Source organism: Ramularia collo-cygni (assembly GCF_900074925.1).
Source record: "Ramularia collo-cygni strain URUG2 genome assembly, contig: RCC_scaffold19, whole genome shotgun sequence".
Classification (NCBI taxonomy): Eukaryota; Fungi; Ascomycota; class Dothideomycetes; order Mycosphaerellales; family Mycosphaerellaceae; genus Ramularia; species Ramularia collo-cygni.
Window position 1 is genome coordinate 311,629 of NW_019716273.1, and position 22,090 is coordinate 333,718.

General features: G+C 49.7%; 5 protein-coding genes; 2 read left to right on the top strand and 3 right to left on the bottom strand.

Moving 5' to 3' along the window:
• Positions 1-8,463: 8,463 nt before the first annotated feature.
• RCC_09767 (related to glycerophosphocholine (GroPCho) phosphodiesterase) lies at positions 8,464-12,036 on the top strand (the record flags this gene model as incomplete). XM_023775006.1 has 2 exons in its annotated part: positions 8,464-8,602; positions 8,654-12,036. 2 exons carry the CDS (start codon positions 8,464-8,466, stop codon positions 12,034-12,036), a joined length of 3,522 nt encoding a protein of 1,173 aa, XP_023630774.1.
• Positions 12,037-12,359: 323 nt separating this feature from the next.
• On the bottom strand, positions 12,360-14,932 carry RCC_09768 (uncharacterized protein; the record flags this gene model as incomplete). XM_023775007.1 has 2 exons in its annotated part: positions 12,360-14,692; positions 14,746-14,932. The coding sequence occupies 2 exons, from the start codon at positions 14,930-14,932 to the stop codon at positions 12,360-12,362; spliced, it is 2,520 nt and encodes an 839-aa protein (XP_023630775.1).
• A 2,696-nt stretch (positions 14,933-17,628) lies between these two features.
• RCC_09769 (uncharacterized protein) lies at positions 17,629-18,201 on the bottom strand (the record flags this gene model as incomplete). XM_023775008.1 has 3 exons in its annotated part: positions 17,629-17,694; positions 17,749-18,021; positions 18,073-18,201. The coding sequence occupies 3 exons, from the start codon at positions 18,199-18,201 to the stop codon at positions 17,629-17,631; spliced, it is 468 nt and encodes a 155-aa protein (XP_023630776.1).
• Positions 18,202-19,106: 905 nt separating this feature from the next.
• Positions 19,107-20,950, top strand: RCC_09770 (uncharacterized protein; the record flags this gene model as incomplete). XM_023775009.1 has 2 exons in its annotated part: positions 19,107-20,189; positions 20,270-20,950. 2 exons carry the CDS (start codon positions 19,107-19,109, stop codon positions 20,948-20,950), a joined length of 1,764 nt encoding a protein of 587 aa, XP_023630777.1.
• A 468-nt stretch (positions 20,951-21,418) lies between these two features.
• On the bottom strand, positions 21,419-21,808 carry RCC_09771 (related to snRNP protein SMX3; the record flags this gene model as incomplete). XM_023775010.1 has 3 exons in its annotated part: positions 21,419-21,491; positions 21,563-21,753; positions 21,803-21,808. 3 exons carry the CDS (start codon positions 21,806-21,808, stop codon positions 21,419-21,421), a joined length of 270 nt encoding a protein of 89 aa, XP_023630778.1.
• Positions 21,809-22,090: the final 282 nt, after the last annotated feature.

The window sequence follows — 22,090 nt, forward strand, 5'->3', positions numbered from 1 at the left end:
AGCGTATTAAGGAGAGCCTCTAGAGTCGACTCGAGACTTTATCCGAGAGGTCTAGTAAAGGGACGCTTATGCTTAAGACAAACGGAAGGAGGCTGCTTTAGCGACTACAAATTCCCCGGGCGATCCTCTAACGCCGACGGAAGAGCGTAACGGTACCGTAGAGGTACCGTAAAGGTCGGATAGACTAATAGGCTTAGCTAAGACCTAGACTACCGATAAAGATGGACTTCTTCGGTATAACGGAAAGGTATATGTTCCCGCCTCCGTTACCCTCCGGTAGGAGCTTCTATATCGTAACTACGACGATCCTACCGCTAGACACTATAGGCGATAGCGCACTACCGACGTCCTTTCGGCTAAGTACTTCTAGCTACGCCTCGCTAAGAACGTAAGGAACTACGTAGCCGAATACGATGTCTATTAACGCGCTAAGACGAAGCATTATAAGCTATATAGCGAGCTCCGGCCCCTAATAAAACTATTAACCCCTTAGAAGTTAATCTCTATAGACTTTATTACGGGTCTACCACTATTAAGAGGATTTAGCGGTAAGATCTACGACGCCGTTCTCGTTGTCGTTAACCGCTTCTCTAAGCTAGTAAGGTACCTCCCTATTACTAAGGATATCGATGYRGTRGCACTTACGGAACTAGTRTACCGCCGYATTATCTGTAAAAYAGGCGCTCTAGACGATATTATCTCGGACCGTRGATTAGTGTTYACTAGYAYATACTAGAGTGTGTTTTGCTTTTACCTTAGTATTAAACGACGCCTTAGCACTRCTTTYTATCCTTAAACGGATAGCTAAACTAAACGGCTTAACTAATAGTTAGAAGCGTACTTRCGYATCTACTAYAATTRGGATTAAGACGACTAGGCCCGCTTRTTAGCYACGGTAGCGTACGCCYATAATAGCAAAACCTACGTAGGGCTAGGGAAGTTACCTATAGAGGTAGCGTACGGCGTCGAACTAACATCGTTTAATAGCATTAGCCGCGCTATCGACCTAGAGTACCTACTATAAAGCTAGAGGGTACGCCCTATAAAGGAACTAGCCCTAATCGAGTAGGCTAGCGCTTGGCTATAATAGAGAAGGGACGATTTCGACTAGGCCCGAGACTACCTTCTCTACGTAGATGTACTCCTTAAACGCTACTACGACCGCACGGTAGCGTAGAGGTACTTTAGCGTTAGTAATAAAGTCCTCCTATCGGGAAAGAACATCCGTACTAAGCGGCCTAGCCGTAAGATAGATAACAAATATCTCGGGCCCTTTACAATCCTTTAACGGATAGGCACGATAGCGTACAAGCTTAACTTGCTACTAGTAATAAAGCGCTTCTACCCTATCTTCTACGTCTCCTTACTAGAACTATACACCGTACGAGATGGCTTTATGCCGCTACTAGTAGAACTACTAGAGGATAGCGATAATAAGGGGGGGGGGAAGAATTCGAAGTAGAGAAGATCCTTAAACACGAGGATAATACCGATAGTAGTAGAAGAAAGTACTACATCCGATAGAAAGGATAGGCACCACAATACGATAAATAGTTATAGGAGGAGGAAATGGGGAATGCTCCAATTCTTATTACTAAGTACGAGGCCGCACGAAGGCGAAATAGAGGTGCCGTAGAGCTACCGTAGAGCGGGGTAACTACCTTAGCACTAAAAAGAAAGAGAGGAAGACCTTCTAAAAGGAGTCGAAAAGCATAGAATGTAGTYTCTTTTATATAGAGTTCATTACCCTAACCGGCTTAGTACTCTCCTTCGGAGGTATAATAATATCTAAAAAGCAACGCTTAGTGCTCTTATTAGAGGCATAATAATATCTTTAAAAACAACGCTTAGCATTCTTAGTAGAGGTGTAATAATGCCTTAAAACGCGAAGGCACCGTAGAGCTGCCGTAGGGCGACCTAAACGGCACTCTTCCCCTACTAAATTAAACGCCGAGTGCGGTTGTTAGGTAGGGAGACAAGAATCGCGTTCTTAGTAGTAGCATCCACGACTATGTTCGAGGGCGGACCGCCGCTGCTACTACTACTATTACGGTACATCTCCTAAGCCGCCTTACGACGCTTTATAGCCTCGATATCCCTCGCGGCCTACTAGTTCTAAGTCGGCTAATTAGCACTATTGCCCTTCGTAGCACGCTTTACCTTCTTAATAATGCCCTTAGACTCTATGTTATTAAGGTAGTCGGTACCCGTCTACTTCGTACGACGATAAAACTTAGAAGCGTAGTTACGGAAGCGGACCTTACGACGATCGCAATCGTTACTAGGGGGGGTCTTCTCGGTAGTACGACGAAGCTATAAAAAGATTAGCAAGGGTGCTATAGAGGTGCCGTAGAGATACATACGTGCTCTAAGATRTTAGTAGCACGAGCTATCTTAGATAGTAGAGGATAGTACTAGGGGCGGGACTTGTTACCCTTATAATTAGTGTAGTTGTTAGGAGACTACGAGGCGTAGTCGCAAGGGCAATTAAGAGGCAATTGCTTCGCCTTAGTAAGGGTGTTCTAGTTACTAGTAACGGGGGAGTAACGACGAAGACACTCGACTATACGCGCGGTTAGTTAAAAGCTACCGTAGAGGTACCGCAATATACGTACGATAGTACTAAACTCGAACATCTAGCCGAGGCTACGCATTAGTAGGGAAGCGGGTAACCTTAGTAATAGGCTCGTTAGAGGCATTAGTCTCGCCTACGCTATAGGCCTAGCGAGGGAGAGTCGTGGACATCTTACTACCGCTACTAAGCTAAGCGGTTATGCTGTTCTATAAAGTGCGACGATTATTACGGTTACCTATAATTGTCTAAGGGCGACGCCGTAGCCGAGGAGGGGAACTATAAAGAGTATTTAGATAACGCTAGTAACGCTCTAGATTACGGCGGATGTCGAAGGCCTCGTCCTTAGGTAAGAGGGGAAGGATGCTGCTTAGTAAAGGGCGTAGTAGTAGAGTAGAGGTAATAGCGGATTTAGATAATAGTGTTAATAAAGGAGAACAACCTATAACTAACGAGTGTTTTATAGCAGAAGTGAAGTACCTCTACGGCACCTTAAAGATAAGGTTGCACTACCTATACAAAAAGTCACTCGGAAAAAGTGAATACAATAGGCTTTATAAGGAAAAATAAGTGAATTTTCTCGGCTTCTAATAATTGGCAAAACAAAAGTAAATAACCAAATTCACTTATATTGCTCATATTACGCTACTACACCTAAGATAAGGCGTAGAGGTACCGTAGCGGTACCGGGGCTATAGTCCTTTAACTATAGGAAACAAAATGCGGAAAAGTGCTCCGGGATAGAGCACTAAGGGGGGGGGGCATACTATAAGGGGACCCTAAAGGAGCGGGACACCGCCCTTTAAACCCTTACCTAGGGAATCCCTCTTAGAAAGAATAAGGGAATTACACCCTTAGCAGGATTGCCCTATACGGATGCGACGGCTAAAGGGTAACTCTACGGTACCTCTACGGCACCGCCGAGCCTAACTAGCACCGGGCGCAATCCTATAAAAGGGCAATGTCCTCGTTACCTGTTCCCTTTCGCTCCCTAGGCAATATCGTACATATCTAAGAATCACTGCTTAGTATTAAGACCCCCTGTTCWCAACACCCTTACAGTTAGCGAATAATAGAACTATTCTAAAAACAGCTCTTAAGAAGGGGATATACGTACCTCTAGGGAAGTACTACCTTACGGACGGTAGCTATTTAAAGAACCTTAGCTATATATTAGTTCCGTATTAACGAATAAGATACTATCTTAGAGAGTAGTATGCTAGTAAGATAAAGCCGTAGTTAAAAGAGGAGCTATTAAATCTACGCTATAGTTAGGCTCGTAATATAATTAAGAGGCTATTCGGTATTAATAAGAAGTAGTAGCTAATCCTTCGTAAAGGACCGAATAAGGGCTAGAGCGTAATATAGTAGTTACGGTTCGTTATCGCCGTATTAGCGCTTTATAACTTTATAAGCCGTTACCGTTAGACGCTAGATACTAAGGACTTCGATTAGTAGCCGGAGGATATTAACGTAGGCTTTATAAAGTAGGATATTATAGAGGATATATCGGCGATAGACGCGGAGTATCTAGTAATAAGGAGTAAGATAGCGGTTTACCGTAACCGTATAGCGATAAAGATATATTAAGATTATTAAGCGAGGTTAGAGGCGAATCGACCGTACGAGAATAACTAAAGAGGGGCTAGTTAGTCGTCGAAATAGCGGTATCCTCTATACGGTAGGTACTAAGACCGGCTTTAGTATATAGAATAGATACTAGAGTCCCGCTAGAGGGAGCGTAGATGTATTAATAGAGCTAGAGGGGCGTAGTTCGAATATTCGCGGATAGATACTAAGTTAATAGGTTTTACTAAGGATACTACAAAATTAGCGCTAGCCCTTTAGATATAATACTATCGCGTCGTAAATAAACCCTAATATAACTACATTATTTTACTAAATATATAGCATGTTATAGTACTCGAATTATCGATAATTATAACATTTTTTTCGTAATTTATAATAGGGTTATTATAATACTATATAAGAAACCGTAATCCTATAAGTTTTTACTAGATAAAGCCCTTCGTCCCTTATCGTCTATAGTAGTTTTAAAAGTTTAACTACTTACTACTACTACTACTACTACCGTATTATATACCTCCGCCGAACTACTACTACGATATTATATATATCTCCTCTAGCGACGGTAGCGGACTACGAAAATCTAGTATAGGATAACTATACGGAACGATAATTAGAGCCGTAATTAGAGCGATAGTTAGAGCTATTATTAATAAGGCTACCTTAATAGCCTCCGGCTTATCTACCTCGTTAATAACCTCTATAGGCCCTTTCTTCTTTAATAGGTACTTTAGTATTACCTCTAAGTTATTATTAGGGCATTTAATTACTCGAGCGGCTATATTCTTACTCTCTAAGATAATATCCTATAGAGCTATCCTCTTCGTAAAGCCGAGCTTCTTAATGCCTTTAAGGCCTATAGCTCTCCTTAGAGTAGTAGTAATTAGTATATCTCGTAGTAGTATACTTTACTAGCGACTAGTAATAATAGTACTAATTATACGATTAATAGACTTCTCGAGGCCTTTAATAGTAAAGGCAGTTTCGTTCCGTATATATACTCGAGTTAGCGTATCCTTAACTAACCGGTTCCTCTTTATAGTAGTAATATTACTTCTATCGCTACTAGCTAGCCGCTTACTACTACTCCGTCTACGGCTTACGGAGCTACTACTACCTCGAATTAGCGACGACCTTACTATTAACGATAGCTATATATCGTCCTTAATAGATATTACCGCTACAATAATACTAGCCTCCGCTACTAGGTCCTCGATAGTCTCCGCTCTAAGCTTAGAAGCATCTATTATAGCCTTGCCGGTAGCTAAGTTATTACCGAATAATACATCTAGTTAGTCCTAGAACTAAGATAATTTATACCGCTATTATTTATTCTTAGAATACGTAAGGTAGTACTCGGCCTTAATATCCTTATCCGTATAAGGCGGCTATCCGTTCTATCCGCTAATACGCCCTAGATACGCCTTCTATTCCTTTTATATAGGCCTAAAGGAGTTAAACTTATTACGTACTTACTTCGCTTTTAGGTCCGTCGTATACTAAGTATTAAGTTCGTTCGTAACCTCTAAGATATACGTATCCGAGAAGCCTTAGTTATCGTTCTAAGCCGTAATACGATTAATAAGCTTCTTAAGTATAGATACTAACTTATTATCCGTTTATAGATACGCTAGAGCACGCTTTCGCCGTATAGCTAGCGCCTTAATTACCTCTATAGCCTCCGAGTCCGTATTCTCGCTCTTCGCCTTCTTCGCTCTACCCTTCTTCTTTAGACGACTAGATAGTTCGATTAGTAGCTTACGCTAGCCGGCTAGAGGTATAGTTATATTACTTTAAGAGTAGCGCTACGAGATAATAAGATAATAAGGTATAGATAAGAAGCGCTAAGCCGGTAAAGATATAGCTATATACTAAATACTAGTAATACGGCTAAGATGCATTAATACGGCTTTTACTAAGATGGATACAGGCCTATATACATCTTACCGTAAGATACGCATCTTACGGTAAGATGAGGCGAAGTATCCAAGGCCTAAGGCAAGACCATCCATTCGACATCACCTCGCATCTCCCAAGTCTCACTACTACGCCGAAGGTTTGCATTGGCGCGTACAAGCTCATCTATCGCGCCAAAATCCGGTGGTTGAACGTTCCCGGTCCATAGCTGGGCTGCATTGTTCCTGTACCGGGTTGAGCCCAGTACATGATTGACGCCCATGCAAGCCACGTTGTCTGCAAGCCCAAGCCCGACGCTCGAGCGCACGGGAGATAAAAACCGTCGTACGCGAATGAAACCTCACGATCAACGAGCCTCACAATGCATTGTTGTGGTAGGCTYGCAGCTTTAGGCAATATTTCGACCGTTGCCAACAGTTATTTGACGCCGTTTTTGAGCCAGCAGCATTCATACCTCGCCACTCGCGTGATCCAAGCCGCGTGCATCGAACCTCGACATGGTGGCATGATCCTTTCTAATCTGACAGACTGGATAACGATGTTGCGAAGCTTCCTCGAGTTGCTGTCAATTAATGGCTTAACGGGACGCGGACTCTGCTGTGAATGGGCTAACCTCCGAAACATGGCCCTTCGATAAGCAACATGGTACACCTTGTGCCGCCGGATCGACTTACTAAGTCTGGAGGCATGTTTGTGTTAAAGGAACAGCTAGGTGAACAATACTTTTGACGCTGACGGAAGTGTGTGCATCGATGCGTATTGTCCCTTTGGCCATCGGAGCAGGATCCACCACTAATGTGGTTGTCTCACAAGTAATCCGAAATTGTCTTCTGATTCCTGGGCGGCGCATCCGAGACATGCATGCCCGCTGGGCCCGTTGTGTACTTGGTTCGTCGGCGATACCGAACGTCGAGTTGGTAACCTAAACCTTTGCTCGAGCTCGATAGAACTTTGTCTCACTCCACATGAGTTTCGCTATGATCGTCCGTGCTGGGCTTCAATAGCAGGTCGATCTATACCTCGTTCTTGGCGCCATTTCCTCAAGCGCTATTCGCTGCTATGGACATTACACGATGACTTGGGGTGACTCGGTACCGTGGCAATGGCGTGAGACATACAATCCAGTCGTTCGCCCGCGTAGTCGAGGTTGTCGGTGACTTGCATGCTTATCGGCATCAATTCATGAGCTGAAAACATCAAGTGGAACTAGTGCCAATTGATACCCCGGCTTCCAGTGGCGGCCTTCTTCTGTATAAGGATTTGAAGATACCTGCATCTACTTTCAATGGGTGTCGAAGGACGCATGGCCAATCACTCACAGGTGTCAGGTTTCATCCTGTTGATGGCGCACTTCCAAAAATGTCAGCCTATCCGTGTGTAGGCTTTGACATTCACGCTAGAAGTTGGATACAATGGCACGGGGCTCGTTCACGTTCGGTGACCGAGGGCAGAGCCAACCAAGGCTCATCCAGCATACACAAAAGTCTCCCAAGTCTCTGCCTGGTATACCTTAGTACACCGGGTATGGCCGCAACCGTGTGCTTTGTGCTACTTTACCCCTACCTCAACCCTAACCCTTGCACCCATTCGGTGTTGCCTTCTCGACGGAGGGCATCAGCGTGGCACATGTATTGCAAAGCTACGCCGCATCCCCAAGATACGGATGGCTTGTTGCCTGAACGCACGACAAAAATGCGTGCTRCAGGTCAATGACAATGCTGTGCTAGGGTCAGCTTGGCATTTTCGGACACGTGCCGATTGTCCGGGATGTGGCATGGAGCAAGAGCACGTGAGCGCCTAACGGCAGTAACGGTAGCGGCAAAAGAAAATGAATGACCATATCGGGGCTTTGAGATATACAGACTTGGTACACACGACGAACGTGCTGTACGTTGTTGCAATGAAGTTTGACGCATTTTCCCACATGGCATCGGAGTTTCACACCGCCGGGGAGAACCAGCCGAAAAAAAACGACGCTAAAGCTCCAATCAAGAGGGAAGGAAAACCACGTTCTGATCTTCATCGTTCAGCACTTGCCACCCATCACCCGGCCGCATCTGACCGCGACCAGCCCCAATTCCCTGGTAAGAAAGTGTCAAGATGATGAGACGGTGAAATCACGGTACACTCTGCCTCCTCCCTCCCGCCATCACAGGTGACCTTTGTCACGGTGTCCTCAAACGCCGCACAAAGCACAAAGAAGCTAGTAGAGTCGACAGCTGCATTGTCGTGCACAGAGCTACCTCTCACGCCGATCGTGTGCCGCTGTCGCTACTGCACCTATTCTTCTTTCCCCTTGAGACCTATTGTCCCTTTCCTATTGCTCAAAATCATTTCTGGAGGCGGTGGTCCCAGTCACGCCGCCAACGGGTGTTGGATTACGAAAGATGAAGTTTGGAAGCAACTTGCCCAGGAATCAGGTGCCAGAGTGGGCGTCGTCGTACATCGACTACAAGGCCCTGAAAAAGCTTATCAAGGCGGCGGCGAAGGAATGTGAGACGAGCGGACAGGAGCCTGACTTGGCTGGTACGGTGAGCACGCCCTGCGGGCACATTTGATAACCTAACCCTCCTCCAGAATTCTTCTACACCTTGGACCGCCAGTTAGAGGACGTCGACACCTTCTACAATCGCAAGTATGCCGACTTTTCGCGCCGACTCCGCCTTTTGTTCGATCGCTATGGCATGGCTTCAAAGCTCAAGGATGGAATGGATCAGAGCGACATGGAGGATCTAATGGGCACACTGCTGGAGCTCAGAGGACAATACCGCCATCTGCAATGGTACGGCGATGTCAATAAGAGAGGCTTCGTGAAGATCACAAAGAAGTTGGATAAGAAGATTCCCTCGTCAACAACACAGAGCAGATACTTGGCGACCAAGGTGGACCCCAAAGCATTCGCGACCAACAACAAGTTGACCATGGACATGCGGGCTATCAACGAGTGGCTCTCTAATCTGGGTGATGTCAAGGTGACAGACGACTCCAGCTCGATCCACTCGGGAAGCTCAGGATCAATACACCGCATGGGCTCCAGGACAATGCTGAAGCTTCCCAATGCCGCGTTGGAAGCTATGGAGCATGCCGCTCGTGAGGACGATCCAGACAAGCTTTTCGAACTGGTCTCCTCTGCCACTTCCACAGCCAGTGAGAAGGCGCAACAGAGTCTACTGCTTGATTTACTTCAGCGTGCGATAACCTGCAAGTCCCTGAAGTGTATTCAAGCGATCATCAAGCGAGTGCCCAGCATTGACCGCGGTGATGATATGAACAAGCGTAATTGCTTGCACAAACTCATAATCGCTATTGGCCGTGCAAGAGCCTCGCAAAATGCCGGTGGATTTGAGCAGATCTCCAAAGCAACCGCTTTCATTAATGCAGCCGAGCCTCCGACGCGAGTACCCGGCGCTTTCAAGGTCGAAGAGCGTGATCCAGAGCGTGAGCCATTCGAGGACAGCCATACTGAATCCCTCCTGGAGGTCATCCTAAGCTATCTTGGCGAGAGTCAGCGTCAAGCGATCGTCAGCAGGGACATATACGGGCGCATGCCTTTGCACTATGCTGCCCAATATGGACYCGTCTTTGCCAGCGAGATGCTCATGGGGCGTATGCAGGATTGGCATCTCGCCGACCACTCTGAAGGTATAGACTCCGCAGTGTGGCAAGATCTCGAGGGCTTCGCTCCTCTGCATCTTGCAGTCATCGGAGGCCACTATCGTACCTCAAAGGCCCTGCTTCTCGTCGACGACTGGCACAACTTTACCGACCACAGGCTCACCAGCAAGCATGTTGAGAAGAGTGGACTCTCCCTTGCGCTGGCGACGAAGTCGAACTTCCACAAGATTGTGAAACTGCTCGTCGATGCTGGCGTAGATGTCAACTTTCAGGACGAGCAGGGCGAAACCGCGCTTCACATTGCTGCTAGATTTGGCCATGAGGACTGCGCTCGAGCCTTGCTGGCACCTGTTAATGGCGAACGTCTGGTCAACGTGGAGATTACGGAKAAGTCCTACAGTTGGACGCCACTGTTCATCGCGTCGGTGAACGGCCATATGCCGATTGTGAAGCTCCTCATCAACGCAGGAGCACAGATCAGCAAACTGGACTCTTCGCAGTGGACACCACAGGAGCATGCCGCACTGCGAGGTCACATGGAAATTGCGAAGTTCCTCTCTCAGTTCACGCCACCACCAAGCATCAATACTAGCCCGGATCTCGTGGCGCAGCTGTCTGGTTCTCCACCTACTGCATCCTCGCTTGAAGATAGACGGTCGAATGGCGTGCAAAAGGAAGATCTCAAAGCTYGTGTGCCCGAGCCTGTGAAGTCTTTCGGTCATCGCTACTTGACTGACGAGACAATGGTACTCGTAAGTCTTGGCACTCTCGACGAGCACAAGGACATCAGCCCAATCAGTCTTGAGAATATTGCTATCTCCGACGCACATGCAACACAGCTGGACACAGCGTTGTCTTTGGTAGTGTCGGCACAAGGCGCTACAGGAGAACCTACAGTCATTGATCTGCCAATCCAGGAGGAAATCAGCACCGCGTTCATGACGTTCACAACCAAAGACACGTCCAAGGTCARGTTGTGCTTTGACCTTGTTCACACGTATTCTGGCTCCACCAACAAACGCATCGCTCGTGCTGTGGCATTGCTCTCCAGTATTAAGCCTGGCGTGGGTAACAAACGCATGACACTGCAGACCGATCTGAGCGTTCCGCTCATTGGAGGAGCCGACTTCGATGTCATTGGGTCTATCAACTTCAACTTTCTCATCATCACACCTTTCACGCACCCCAATGTGAGCATCAGCGAAGAGAAGACATACTGGACCAAATCTTCAACCAAGGTCATTGGCCACCGCGGCTTGGGCAAGAACATGGCGACAAACAAGTCCCTCCAACTCGGAGAGAACACAATCCAGTCATTCATCACGGCTGCCAATTTAGGTGCTTCATATGTCGAATTCGACGTGCAGATGACGAAAGACCACGTTCCTGTCATCTACCACGATTTCCTCGTCAGTGAAACTGGGGCAGACGTGCCAGTACACACTTTGACTCTTGAGCAATTCCTCGCACTTAGCGAAACACCGCGGAGCACTCGTCCATCCTCGCCCGCCGAAGCGAATGGCAAATCCGTGAAACCAAATCCAGATCCCAGGAGTCGTGTCCAGAGATCTTACTCTGTGGGCACACCCGCCACTGACGACAACACGAAGAGTAGGATGAAGCACACACGCGACTTCAAGATTAAAGGATTCAAGGGCAACAGTCGTGGCGACTTTATCCAATCTCCCTTCACCACTCTGGAGGAGATGTTCAAGACGATTCCAGAAGATGTCGGCTTCAACATTGAGATGAAATACCCAATGCTGTTTGAGTCAGTGCAGGAAGAAATGGACACTTATGCGGTGGAGCTCAACTCTTTCGTGGACACTGTCTTACGCATGGTGTATGATCTGCGAAAGAAGAGGAACATCGTCTTCTCGTCCTTCCACCCGGATCTCTGTCTGCTCCTCACTTTCAAGCAGCCCTCCATCCCGGTTCTGTTCCTGACGGATGCTGGATGTTCACCTGTTGGAGATATCCGAGCTTCCTCGCTGCAGGAGGCGATTCGGTTCGCCAGTCGCTGGAATCTGCTCGGCATCGTCAGCGCCGCGGAACCATTTGTTCTCTGCCCGCGTCTGATTAACGTGGTGCAATCCTCGGAGCTGGTTTGTGTGTCGTATGGCACGCTGAACAACGACCCTCATAATAGCAATTTGCAGGCTCAGGCAGGCATTGACGCGGTTATCGTGGACAGTGTCGCGCGAGTCCGCAAGGGTTTGACCGAGGCTGCCACGGCCAACGGCGGTGCTGAAGATGACAGGGTAGTGTCACCGGCTCCCACTGGAGCTAGTGGAGATGTGGACGGCCTCATCAAGGATTTGGAGAACGGTGCTGCTTTGGGTTAAGAGGCGGTGTCACGTATGGTTTGGGTTTCACCTTTGCGTTTAGCAACGTGGAATTCGTCTATACAAACAAAGCTACGGAAGCAATGCGGGAAGGCATTTGCACATTTTTGGAGCTGGTGGTGCTCGCATCCAAGTCGGGTGCTTGAGCTTGTTGCATAGAAAGTATTGCATTGCATTGCGTTTGTTCGTTTATGTGGTCACTATTGCAATTGTATGGTAGCTGTGTGAAAGTCGGCAACCAAAACTAGAGATCTGAATGAGAATGACTGCTTGGGTATCATGATGCCACAGCAATTTTATGTAAGATCAGCGAAGCAAATCCGTCAACGTTTCTTCGCTGGCGGCGGAGGTCGCGCAACTGGAGGTCGCACCATCTTGAGTAGAGGTTGCACGCGCTGTTTTCTGTTCAGACCAACTCTGTGAATGATCTTTGAAGTTGTCTTGATGGGCGTGTGGGTAGTTGGCGCTGCTTTTGTCGGCGCAGCAGACTTGGCAGCAGCGTCCTGCTTCGTCAGAGGTAGTGTCTGCTCTTGAGATGGAGGAGTAGCTGGCCGGTTGGAGGCGATTGAACCCCGCCGCGAACTGGTCTTCCCAGCGGCAGCAGACGCCGATGTCTCTTTCGTCGCTACGGCAGTAGCTTGTGACGCCCGACCACCTGCTTTCTTCTTCGCTGGCCCCTCGTCCTCGATTTCGTGCTCGTCGAACTCGCCCTCGGAATCCTCCAGCACTCTGCCGGCAGACTTGACTGACTTTGCAGAAGCTGCTTTGACTGCACGGCCTTCCTTCTTCGGAGGTTCGACGATTTCCTCATCGTCCGATTCGGCATCAGAATCCTGGAGCACTCGATCTGCAGGGGACAGCTTCTTTGCAGCCGCTTTGGCAGGGCGACCACGCTTCTTCGACACGGGCACTTCGGCCACGGTATCTTGGACTAATTCGTCCTCACCGTCTTCATCGTCCGCCTCGTCTCGCAAAATCGTCCGTCGCTTGCGGCGCGCGCCCTGCGTCGATATGTGCTTGACCTCTTCGAGCGCCGCCGATTTTCTGCTCGCCTGTTGCTGGCGAAGACTTGGAGAACGTTGCTGCGATCCGGCAAATTCGACGTGGTCTTCAAAGATGGTAGTGTGACTTCGTCTTGATGTCCTCTTAGCGGAAGAACTAGGAGGCGGCATGGCGGAGGCTGCGGCGGCATTTGAAATCCTCTTGGTTGGTGATGTTGATATGGCTGGGGAGGAAGGCGGGGCCATTGAAATCTTGGCCACCGCGGAAATTCTTTTTACAGAGAGAGGAGACGCATCTTTCGTCGGCGAGAGAATCTCTGTTCTTGCAGCATCGAAGGACGTTGTGGTCAGTGGGAAGTCAAGGTCCTTTAGAAGCGCTCTGACTTCTCCTCGACCGGGCTGAGGCTTCTCTTCCACTGCTTGAACAGTATTCGTCGTTGCAGGTTCAACAGTCCTTGCACCAGAGCCTGTCAAATTGTTGCTCTTGAGCGCGGCTCCAGCTTGTGGGGCGGTCGTTATATCAGTGGCAAGCTCGTCCTCGGCGATCTCAGGGGTAGCAGATGTTGCAATCGCGGTCTTCCTTCGTCTCTTCGCCGCCTTCTCTGGGATGATAGAGAAGTCTTGCGGCTGTTCAACGAGACCAGTCGCTCTCCGACGGCTCGGTCGAGGTTGATAAAGCTCCTTCGGAAGGCCGATTGCCCGGTCGTCTGAGTTCAATGGCTGAGTTGCGGCCGTACTTGCCTTCCGCTTTCGACCTTTGGGAACATCGTCTGTACGAGATGATGCCTGATTGTTTGACTTGAGACGCACACGTGGTATGGAAACTTGTGGGCTTGAGTTCGGAGGCTCTTGTGCCTTCGCTGGCTGAGACGGACCCTTGGCAACGATTTGAGCTTCTTCCAAGTGAACTGGCGGCGACTGTTTTCGAGAGACTGGAGCATCAACCGAGACAAGGCTGTTCGCCCCTCCTGTTGGATCTGGTGAATTTGAGCCATGAACCTGTTCTTGCAACCCAGCGCCGTCCCTGGCTACAGTGCCGCTCTGATCGGCAATGGAGGCCTCAGAACGGACCACAATGTCAGGCCGTGAATTTGTGTGAGTCTCGACATTTTCACACACCATGTCCTGTTCTTGCAGCTGTTGCTTGTTCACAATGCGACCAGGCGTCTGTGTTGGCACTGAGGACTCGGTCCATGGAAATGGTGAACTTTCTAGCTTGTCGGAGTCTATGAGTTTCTGGTCGGCTGCATTTGACAGCTGTTTGCCTTGATTGATGGTCTGTTCGAGCATACGCTGCTGAGATGATTCATTGTCCGCAACGGTGCTCCCAGTATCTCTGAACATGATGGTAGGCTCATGATTTGCGAAGTCTGTCTGTAAAGTCCCTGGAAGTGGTTCTTCCTGAAAAGCACCGAAGTTGTCGGTTTCCCTGGGCCGGGTGTTCTTGCTTGATCCGTATGTGATGATGCCAGTCTTGGTACGCTTGACAGTCGCCTTCGCAGAGCTGGTAGATCCGGTAACAGCGCTATGCCGGCGACCATTCTTCGCCGTTGGAGTGGAAGAAGTATTCGACGCATGTTCCTCCATCGTAACCTGATCTGAGGTTGAGTCGAAGAGGCCACGGCCGGCATCCGCGATTTGTCTCTGTAGATTTCCTTGGACATGTCAGTAGCCACCACGACAGTATCGATCGATCATTTTTATTCACGAGTAGACAGGCTGCTTCGATCAGCGCGTTCGCTTCCCTGCGATGTGTGTTGAGCGAGAATTTCGTCTACAGTCGCGACCATCCAAGAACTGTTGCTTTGCTGACTTGGCTTGGTGACAGCATGATCTTCAGGAATGAGGAACTCCTCATCGTCTTCGTCCTCGGAATCGCGGATAATGGGTTGCATTGTGTCGTCACAAGACTCGCTCATAGAGCTTCCAGGCAGCGACGCGTTGGACGTGACGCGACTTGGAAAGAACGAGCAATCTTGGCAAGAATCACAGGCAAGACCCAGCCTTGGAGTAGACGCAGCTCAACAGACTAAACAAATACCAAAAGCCCCTCAGATCGAATCGTCAAAGAATATTGTCGCCTCAAAATGAACCTGTTCCCGAAATAGYGGTAACGTGAGCGCGCGACAAAGATCGCCCATGCACGGATGCCCCGCCTCTTCCTTTCTGCGCGTCCGCGTCTTCCCTTCTCCCATCCAACATCAACGCACCTCGCGACACAGCCCGCATTCTGCCCGATCTTGGTCCAAACAGCAACCCTCCGCGTCACCATCAAAAGTCGCGTACCCGGCCCATCTCGCCACGTTCACCTCTCAAGCAAGCGTAATCTCTCATCGATATACCAACAGCAAACACCCTCCCCACAGTCCTCCGTGTGCCCATCGTTCGATGTTGACAATGGCCTCGCGGCTTTTGGTGGCATTGGACAACAGCTCACGCTGCGCTCCTTCATCTTGCGAAGTTGTCGGACAACCGGCACCACATTTTTGTCCCCAATGGAGCGTTTGTTGGAGTGGATGTGGTATCTCGGGGAGCTTAACCCTAAGCGATTTTTTCGGTTACAGGTCTCGCGACGTCTACTCCTCTCAGGACGAAGACAAGCAGCTGGCGTCTTCAACTAGTCTTTTGGAAATCCAAGTCTGCGAAGCCAGTGGAGTCTGCTTTTAGCGGGGCGGACGAAACTGGTGGACGGGCAACGACGAAGAAAGATGAAAGAGTTGCCGGTCATGTCCGGTGTCTCTCCATCCCGGAGAGGCAGGCAATACAGTGGCTTCATGCGTCGGTTTGGTAAGACTTCTGAGGAGGCGCGCGTCGAGGCTGCTGGCTGGACTCTTGCTCTGATCACGGATGGATAGCTCTGGAAGACCAGGCTGGTGCAGAAAGGAAGAGAGTCGGGTGAGAAGTGTCGGGCAGCGCTATTCTGGCGATGTCTTTAGGATCTTCATGTGCTGCTATTTGACGCGGTGCGGTCTCGTGTCATCTGGACGGGCCTGCAATGCTGGATACCGATCGTTGGGTTCTGAGTCTGCTCAGGGTTGCTGCATTAGCACCTTGGATGGTGCCTGCTAGTGGTTCGCTGCACTGGCTGCTTCGTATGGCTTGAAAGGACGCGGGCAGAGCATGACAGTTCCCTCTCCGGAGAGTCTGAGTCTACACACAGACTGCGCGGTCTGGTTGCCTCTTCTACTTGACTGATCTCACTCGTCTGCACCATGTCAGCGCTATCCGTGGCATGTAGCGAGGTGGTCGGTCCCACAAAGAGGCTTCCAGCACTGCGCGGTCGACCTGAAAAGGTCTGACATGCCATAGCTCCTGCAACCCTGTTGTACCTCCAAAGCCCTGCTTGCAACCTTTGCCCGCCTACTGCAGCAGATGTTGCCCCCTTTGTATCCACTCATTCCCGCCAGCGCGAGTCGTTCCTAGTACGCATCAAAAGTCCTTTCGGAAGACCCCGATTACAATCACTGCGCTCGACTCCAGCGAAGTTGCCTGCATGCTTCTCACAATCACTACGCTGGTTCTGCAGAAAGCCACCCGCTCTCCAATCCTGACTGCAGTCAGTCATGGCTTCAAAGCACACACCGAAGCATCCCGCTACAGGTGTCGTTTCTCATTCGAGGATATCCGATCAGTCGCGTCAATCATCTCCTTCCACAGCCAGAGTGGAAGTCGATCGATGAGCGCCGAACCTAACCAGCCTGTTTCTGTTATATGCAGATTAACAGTGCTACCCCAGACATTGGGATGGCGAGCGGCTTTTGTAGATGTACTYTGTCCGCTTGCGCCGAAAGGCATACCGCCTCTCGAACTTTACCCGGAGTCTTGATTACGCCGCGGTCGAGGGAGAGATGGAATCAAAGACCTGTCTCTGAGCGGGATTGCTATACACACACGGAGAGATTACAGCGTTTGGGAGATCCGAATTTGTGCTTGATGTGACTGACGAAACGACTTGGTTTCTTGGGGGAGTATTGTGTTGCGACTGGGGGAGGAAGGCAATCTGCGTGCTGACTTGTCAGGGAGGCGTTGAATCGGTTGTTCTGGTACCGGAATTTGGGGCAACACTGAGCGACTGCATGAAGCGAATGGTTGTGGTACTGGCGGCGAAGGTCTACCCATTTCGTGGTGAATGCATCTCGAGCTGTCTGCGCCTGAAGTGATCGACACTCGGCCTGGCGTGCGAATCGTTGGGATTTGCGCTACATGTTGGCTGCTGGGGAACAAGTGCAAGGAGCGGGACCTCTCTTGTGTGAGGCTCAAAGCTTTGGCTTGTCTGCTCTCTTGTGCTTGCCGGCAGTCTGGCTGTACTGCTCCTTTCGCGGTTCTGCATTGCCGCGTCTTTGATGAGAGCTGGCTTAGATGGTTACGACGAGAGGTTTCTGTCGCGATGGGTGTTCTGAAGCCAGAAGCTTTGACTGTCGTGGATGTGGTGCAATCGTGGAGTACTGATGGATGGTGAAGGAGGGATCGCTTGCCGCTTCTCGATTCTGCAAAGAGGACGGAGGCGGCAAAACCTTTTTTTATAAGTCTCCCGTCGACTCCTAAGATACAACTGGACTAATTCTACATCGCAGAGCTGCTTACCGCATCCTCAGTTCCCTAGAACAAGTGCCGAGCGTCCCAGGACAGAGAACGCCCATCCAGTTCCAACGAAGTACTGGTCAAATTGTCAATAATGCCCACCAAACATCTCGCATCCAAGGCTACTCACCAGAATGCTCCGCAGATAGCTCCATGCTCTCGTCTCAGTCGTCAGGTAATTGGCGGTGTATAAAACTCTCACAGCCATCCAGCCATACACAAAGGTGTTCAATCCGACTTGATCAACTCCCACCCTCGATTCTGCAAGCAAACCCGCGAAAATCGCAGCGACGAACAATGGCATGTTCTCCATGTGGTTGCGATGACACGACTCGGCGCGTTCGAATGCGGCAAATTCCTGGGCGGTCAATCTCTTCTTGAGATTTTCATGGTATGAAGACGCCTGCATTCCATCAGTGATTGAATTGGCTCAAAGTTTCATCGCGTTTTGGACCTTGGGATTCTGGTTGTGATGCTGCTTCATGTCCCGTTTGTTGGCCCTGCTGATTGCCCAGCCGTGTGGGAAGACTGCTAAGGCATAGTAGAGTGGAATCGACAGTATAGGCATGCTGTAGGATGCCATTGTGAACGACGTTACAATGGAGAGGATTCTGACTGCGATTGCGTACAGATTCTGAATCGTTTGCGAGACAGAAGTAGAAGCAGAGTCAGGAAGCGGTGTTGGTTTTCTTTAGGAGATCGCTACTGGCGGACGGACTGGCCGAGGCGCCAACGATGGCGGAAAGCATATACATGATTCTGCTCGTAAACCGCAACTTTTCGAAGAGCGGATCTCGTTTGGAGTTCGCGGTTTCCACTTTGGCTAGGCTACACCCAAGCCATCACTGATCATCAGAGTCTACACGTTTTCACTGCCGAAACACTATGCGTCTCGTTGAAGAACCCGAGCGAGGTCACATTGCGCCTCTCTACTACCCGATAAGGATGACCGGACGCCTGGAGGGACCGTGATTGATCTGTTTGGATGTAACAGACAAAGTTTTGCGGCCCTCAGTGTGAGATGGGGCCCTTCTTGGTCCCGTTCAACAACAACGTGCTGCCTTTTTGACGAGCGGTGCGGAGATGAAGCGAAGGTTTGCGACTGGACCGAGAGCACACTGATTATGTCACCTCGAAGGATCTGGTTTCCCAACCACAGCCTCCTCCCATTCGTCGTTCCCACTGTCACATGCAGCTTCTATCGAAGTCTCCTCTGATGGTTTCAACCCCACCTCTTGGAAGTCTGGATGTGGGCAAGCTTGGTCTACATCAGGCACTTCATGCACGGCAACATGGCGCCAGATGCTCACGAGGTCGGGCTCATCCTTTGAGCGTCATGGCTGTGCGGCGATAAGAGATCAAACTGATAAACCCCAGCCCGCGTCCGCATGAAGAGGTAAGTGGACAGTGTTTCTCTCTCGGCTGAAGATTCGGAACGAGTAGAGTCGTTTGAGACGCGCTCCTCGTTGCAGGACTTCTACCGCCAAGATGCTGGCACTGGCTCTCACAATTGCTGCTACCGCCATACTCACACCGCCAGTTTACGCTCAAGATCAATCCGACCAGCAGAAGAATTACACTGTCTGGTCTTCTGTCATTCTCACGCGTACAGGCAATCGCTCTCCGGATACCGTCAGTGACATTCCTACAAAGCTCACCTCGGTGGGTGCGAATCAAGCATTCACTGCGGGAACGTTCTTCCGTGAAAGATACATCCTCCTCAAGAACGGCTCGAATGGTATTGGTGGCTCTGGAGCACCTTTGGTTGGAATCGACCCCAACATATACAGCAACAGACAGGTCTACGCAAGTGCCCTTGATCAGCAATGGAATTCGGCGACTGCAACTGCTTTCCTCCAGGGCTTTTATCCCAGTACCGGTGACTTGAACACGAGCAGTACACTTGACCTGACTTCCTCTCTGAACAATGGCTCGTATGTCACTGGTCCTTTTGGTGGTTACCAGTACCCTCAAATTTCCACGTCAAAAGCAGGCTGGGACCCCATGTCCATCTACCTCAACGCTGCTTCAACATGTGGATCGTTCGGCCTCGCCGAGTATCGTTCTCGCTACACCCAACAATCCAATGAAACCCGCGACAAGACTGCAGATATCTACCATACAGTTGGAAGTCGATTCCTGAGCGACGTACTCCCTTCGGATATATACTGGAACTACGAAAATGCATACCTAGTCTGGGACTAWGCACGATACAAGTACGAGCACAACGAAGCCGCAAAGCGGCAACTAGATGAGCTCGTTGAAGGGACCAATACAAGCTATATCAACACCCTGAAAGAGCTGGCAGATCAACAAGTATATGGCATGTACGCGAACATGACTGCGTCCAATGCAGCTACAGGAGGAAGTGGAAGCACTGGCATTTCTGGCATTCAAGGCAGCATCTCGACTATTGCCGGGAACTTCCTAGCAACGAACATATATTCCAGACTGGCAGACGCGGTCTACGGTACCGATACTTACCAACCGCTCAACCTATTTTTTGCAGACTACCAGCCGTTCATGTCGCTATTCGCTCTTACAGACCTTCAGGAGCAGAGCACCAACTTTGTGAGTATCTTCTACATGTCCAAGGCTGGAGGAAGCCACACATTGCTTGAGTAGCGACGCTAACGGACATCTCTTTATAGTATGGTATGCCCGAGTTCGGCGCAAGCCTCGTGTTCGAGCTCTTCAGCCAGGCGAATGCTTCCGTCGCCAGAGTCCCAGAGGAGAAAGACCTCTTCGTACGGTTCATGTTCCGGAACGGAACGGAAGCAGGCGATGAACTACAGGCCTATTCGTTGTTCAATCGACCCAAGGAGCAATTCGATATGAATTGGTTGGATTTCGTGAAGTTGATGAACAACATCAAGCTTGAAGGGACGAAAACCTGGTGTTCTCTGTGCGGGAACAACGGCTCTGCGACCTCATTCTGCACAGCGTCCACGACGGAGAGACCCAGGAACCACTCCGGTTTGAGTCCGGTGGTGGCGGGAATTATTGGTGCGGTGGTGACATTGGCGGTTGCAGCTTTGATATTCGGAGCGGTGATGCTCCTTGCCGGCGTGCGATTTCATCGGAATGGGAAGAACAGCCGGAAGAGCGACCTGGGAGGTTTCAAAGGAGGCCAGAAGATGGCCAGTGATCAAGACCTTAGCATCCCCAAGGGTGGCGCAGTGGTCGGTGCTACAGTAGAGAGACATGGTCATGAAAGGACGGGCAGCTGGGAATTGAGGCAGGCGGATGCAGGCCAACATGATGGAGAATGGCGGAGTGCTCGACCGAGCATGGAACAGATTCGTGCTGTGCAGCCTCATGAAAGAGTCTGAGAAGATATATGAGATATGAGTCACGAAACAGGAACGCCGGGCTATGGAAAGCATGGTGGAAGACAGCATAGGTCCACAGTACCGACCTTAGTAGGCAGCATACAGATTCCCCATATGATACATGAGTCGCTTTTCGTCCACATTCTCGCGACATACTTCAATCTCTGCACGAAGCTGATTTAGCCAAATTGAAAGATAAAGCCACTGGTAGGATGTGCTACTGACCTAGCAGCCCATGCCCATTCCTCATGATGTGAACGCCCTTTGCGCCAAACTCATCTTCTCACTCCAGCGCATCTTCAGAACGTGCGCTCAACTTGGAGCACACCTCGCTGTCTTGACGCCACAATTGCCTTGCAAGGCAGTCCATGTCGACGTCGCAAATCAATCCCGCGCGCAAGCTCTTTTTTCCATGCGCCATCCCGTCCATCCACAAGATATCCTCAATCCATAGCCTTCCCAGTCCCTCTAATCCTCCATCTTCGTATCCCCATTCGAACTCTTTTGATCGTGCGCCGATATCCACAGCACATTGTTACACCTATCAAAATACATTCGTCAGTTCGCCGAATTCTCTCACTTTATTGCATGTGATTGTGTGCCTTTGCTCACCGAATCAAGACCTGTCCCAGGGTACCCGCATCTACGCCGTCTTTCCACTCTTTTGCGCCGCTGAGTTGAATGTTCATGTATGAGTCCACGCTGACGAGACGGCCGGTGTATTCTTGTCCCCATTTGATGCGAATGATGACTTCTTTGTTTACGAGGCCCTGGAGCATGGGGCGGGGGTTGAGTGGGATGAACTGTGAGGTCGTTAGAGATGTTAAGATAATGTGCGCTACGCAGGCGTACACTCATGTTGGCGGTGTTAATTGGTGGAGTATTGTTCGAGAGAGACTTGACGTTCTGTCGCGAGGCAGGTGGAAGAGGGTGACTAAGCAGCTGCGGCCCGCAGACAATGTTCGGTCGAGAGCAAGATGGAGGACACAGGAGCATCAAACGGGACTATCCTATAATGCCTCACGGACGAGGATTTCTCGCAGTATTCTTGGTCACGCTCGGAGGGCGTTTTTGATCACGGTGACTTGTAAAAAGTCGTTGTCGCGAACCCCGAAACGTCGTATCTCTATAACGTAACGT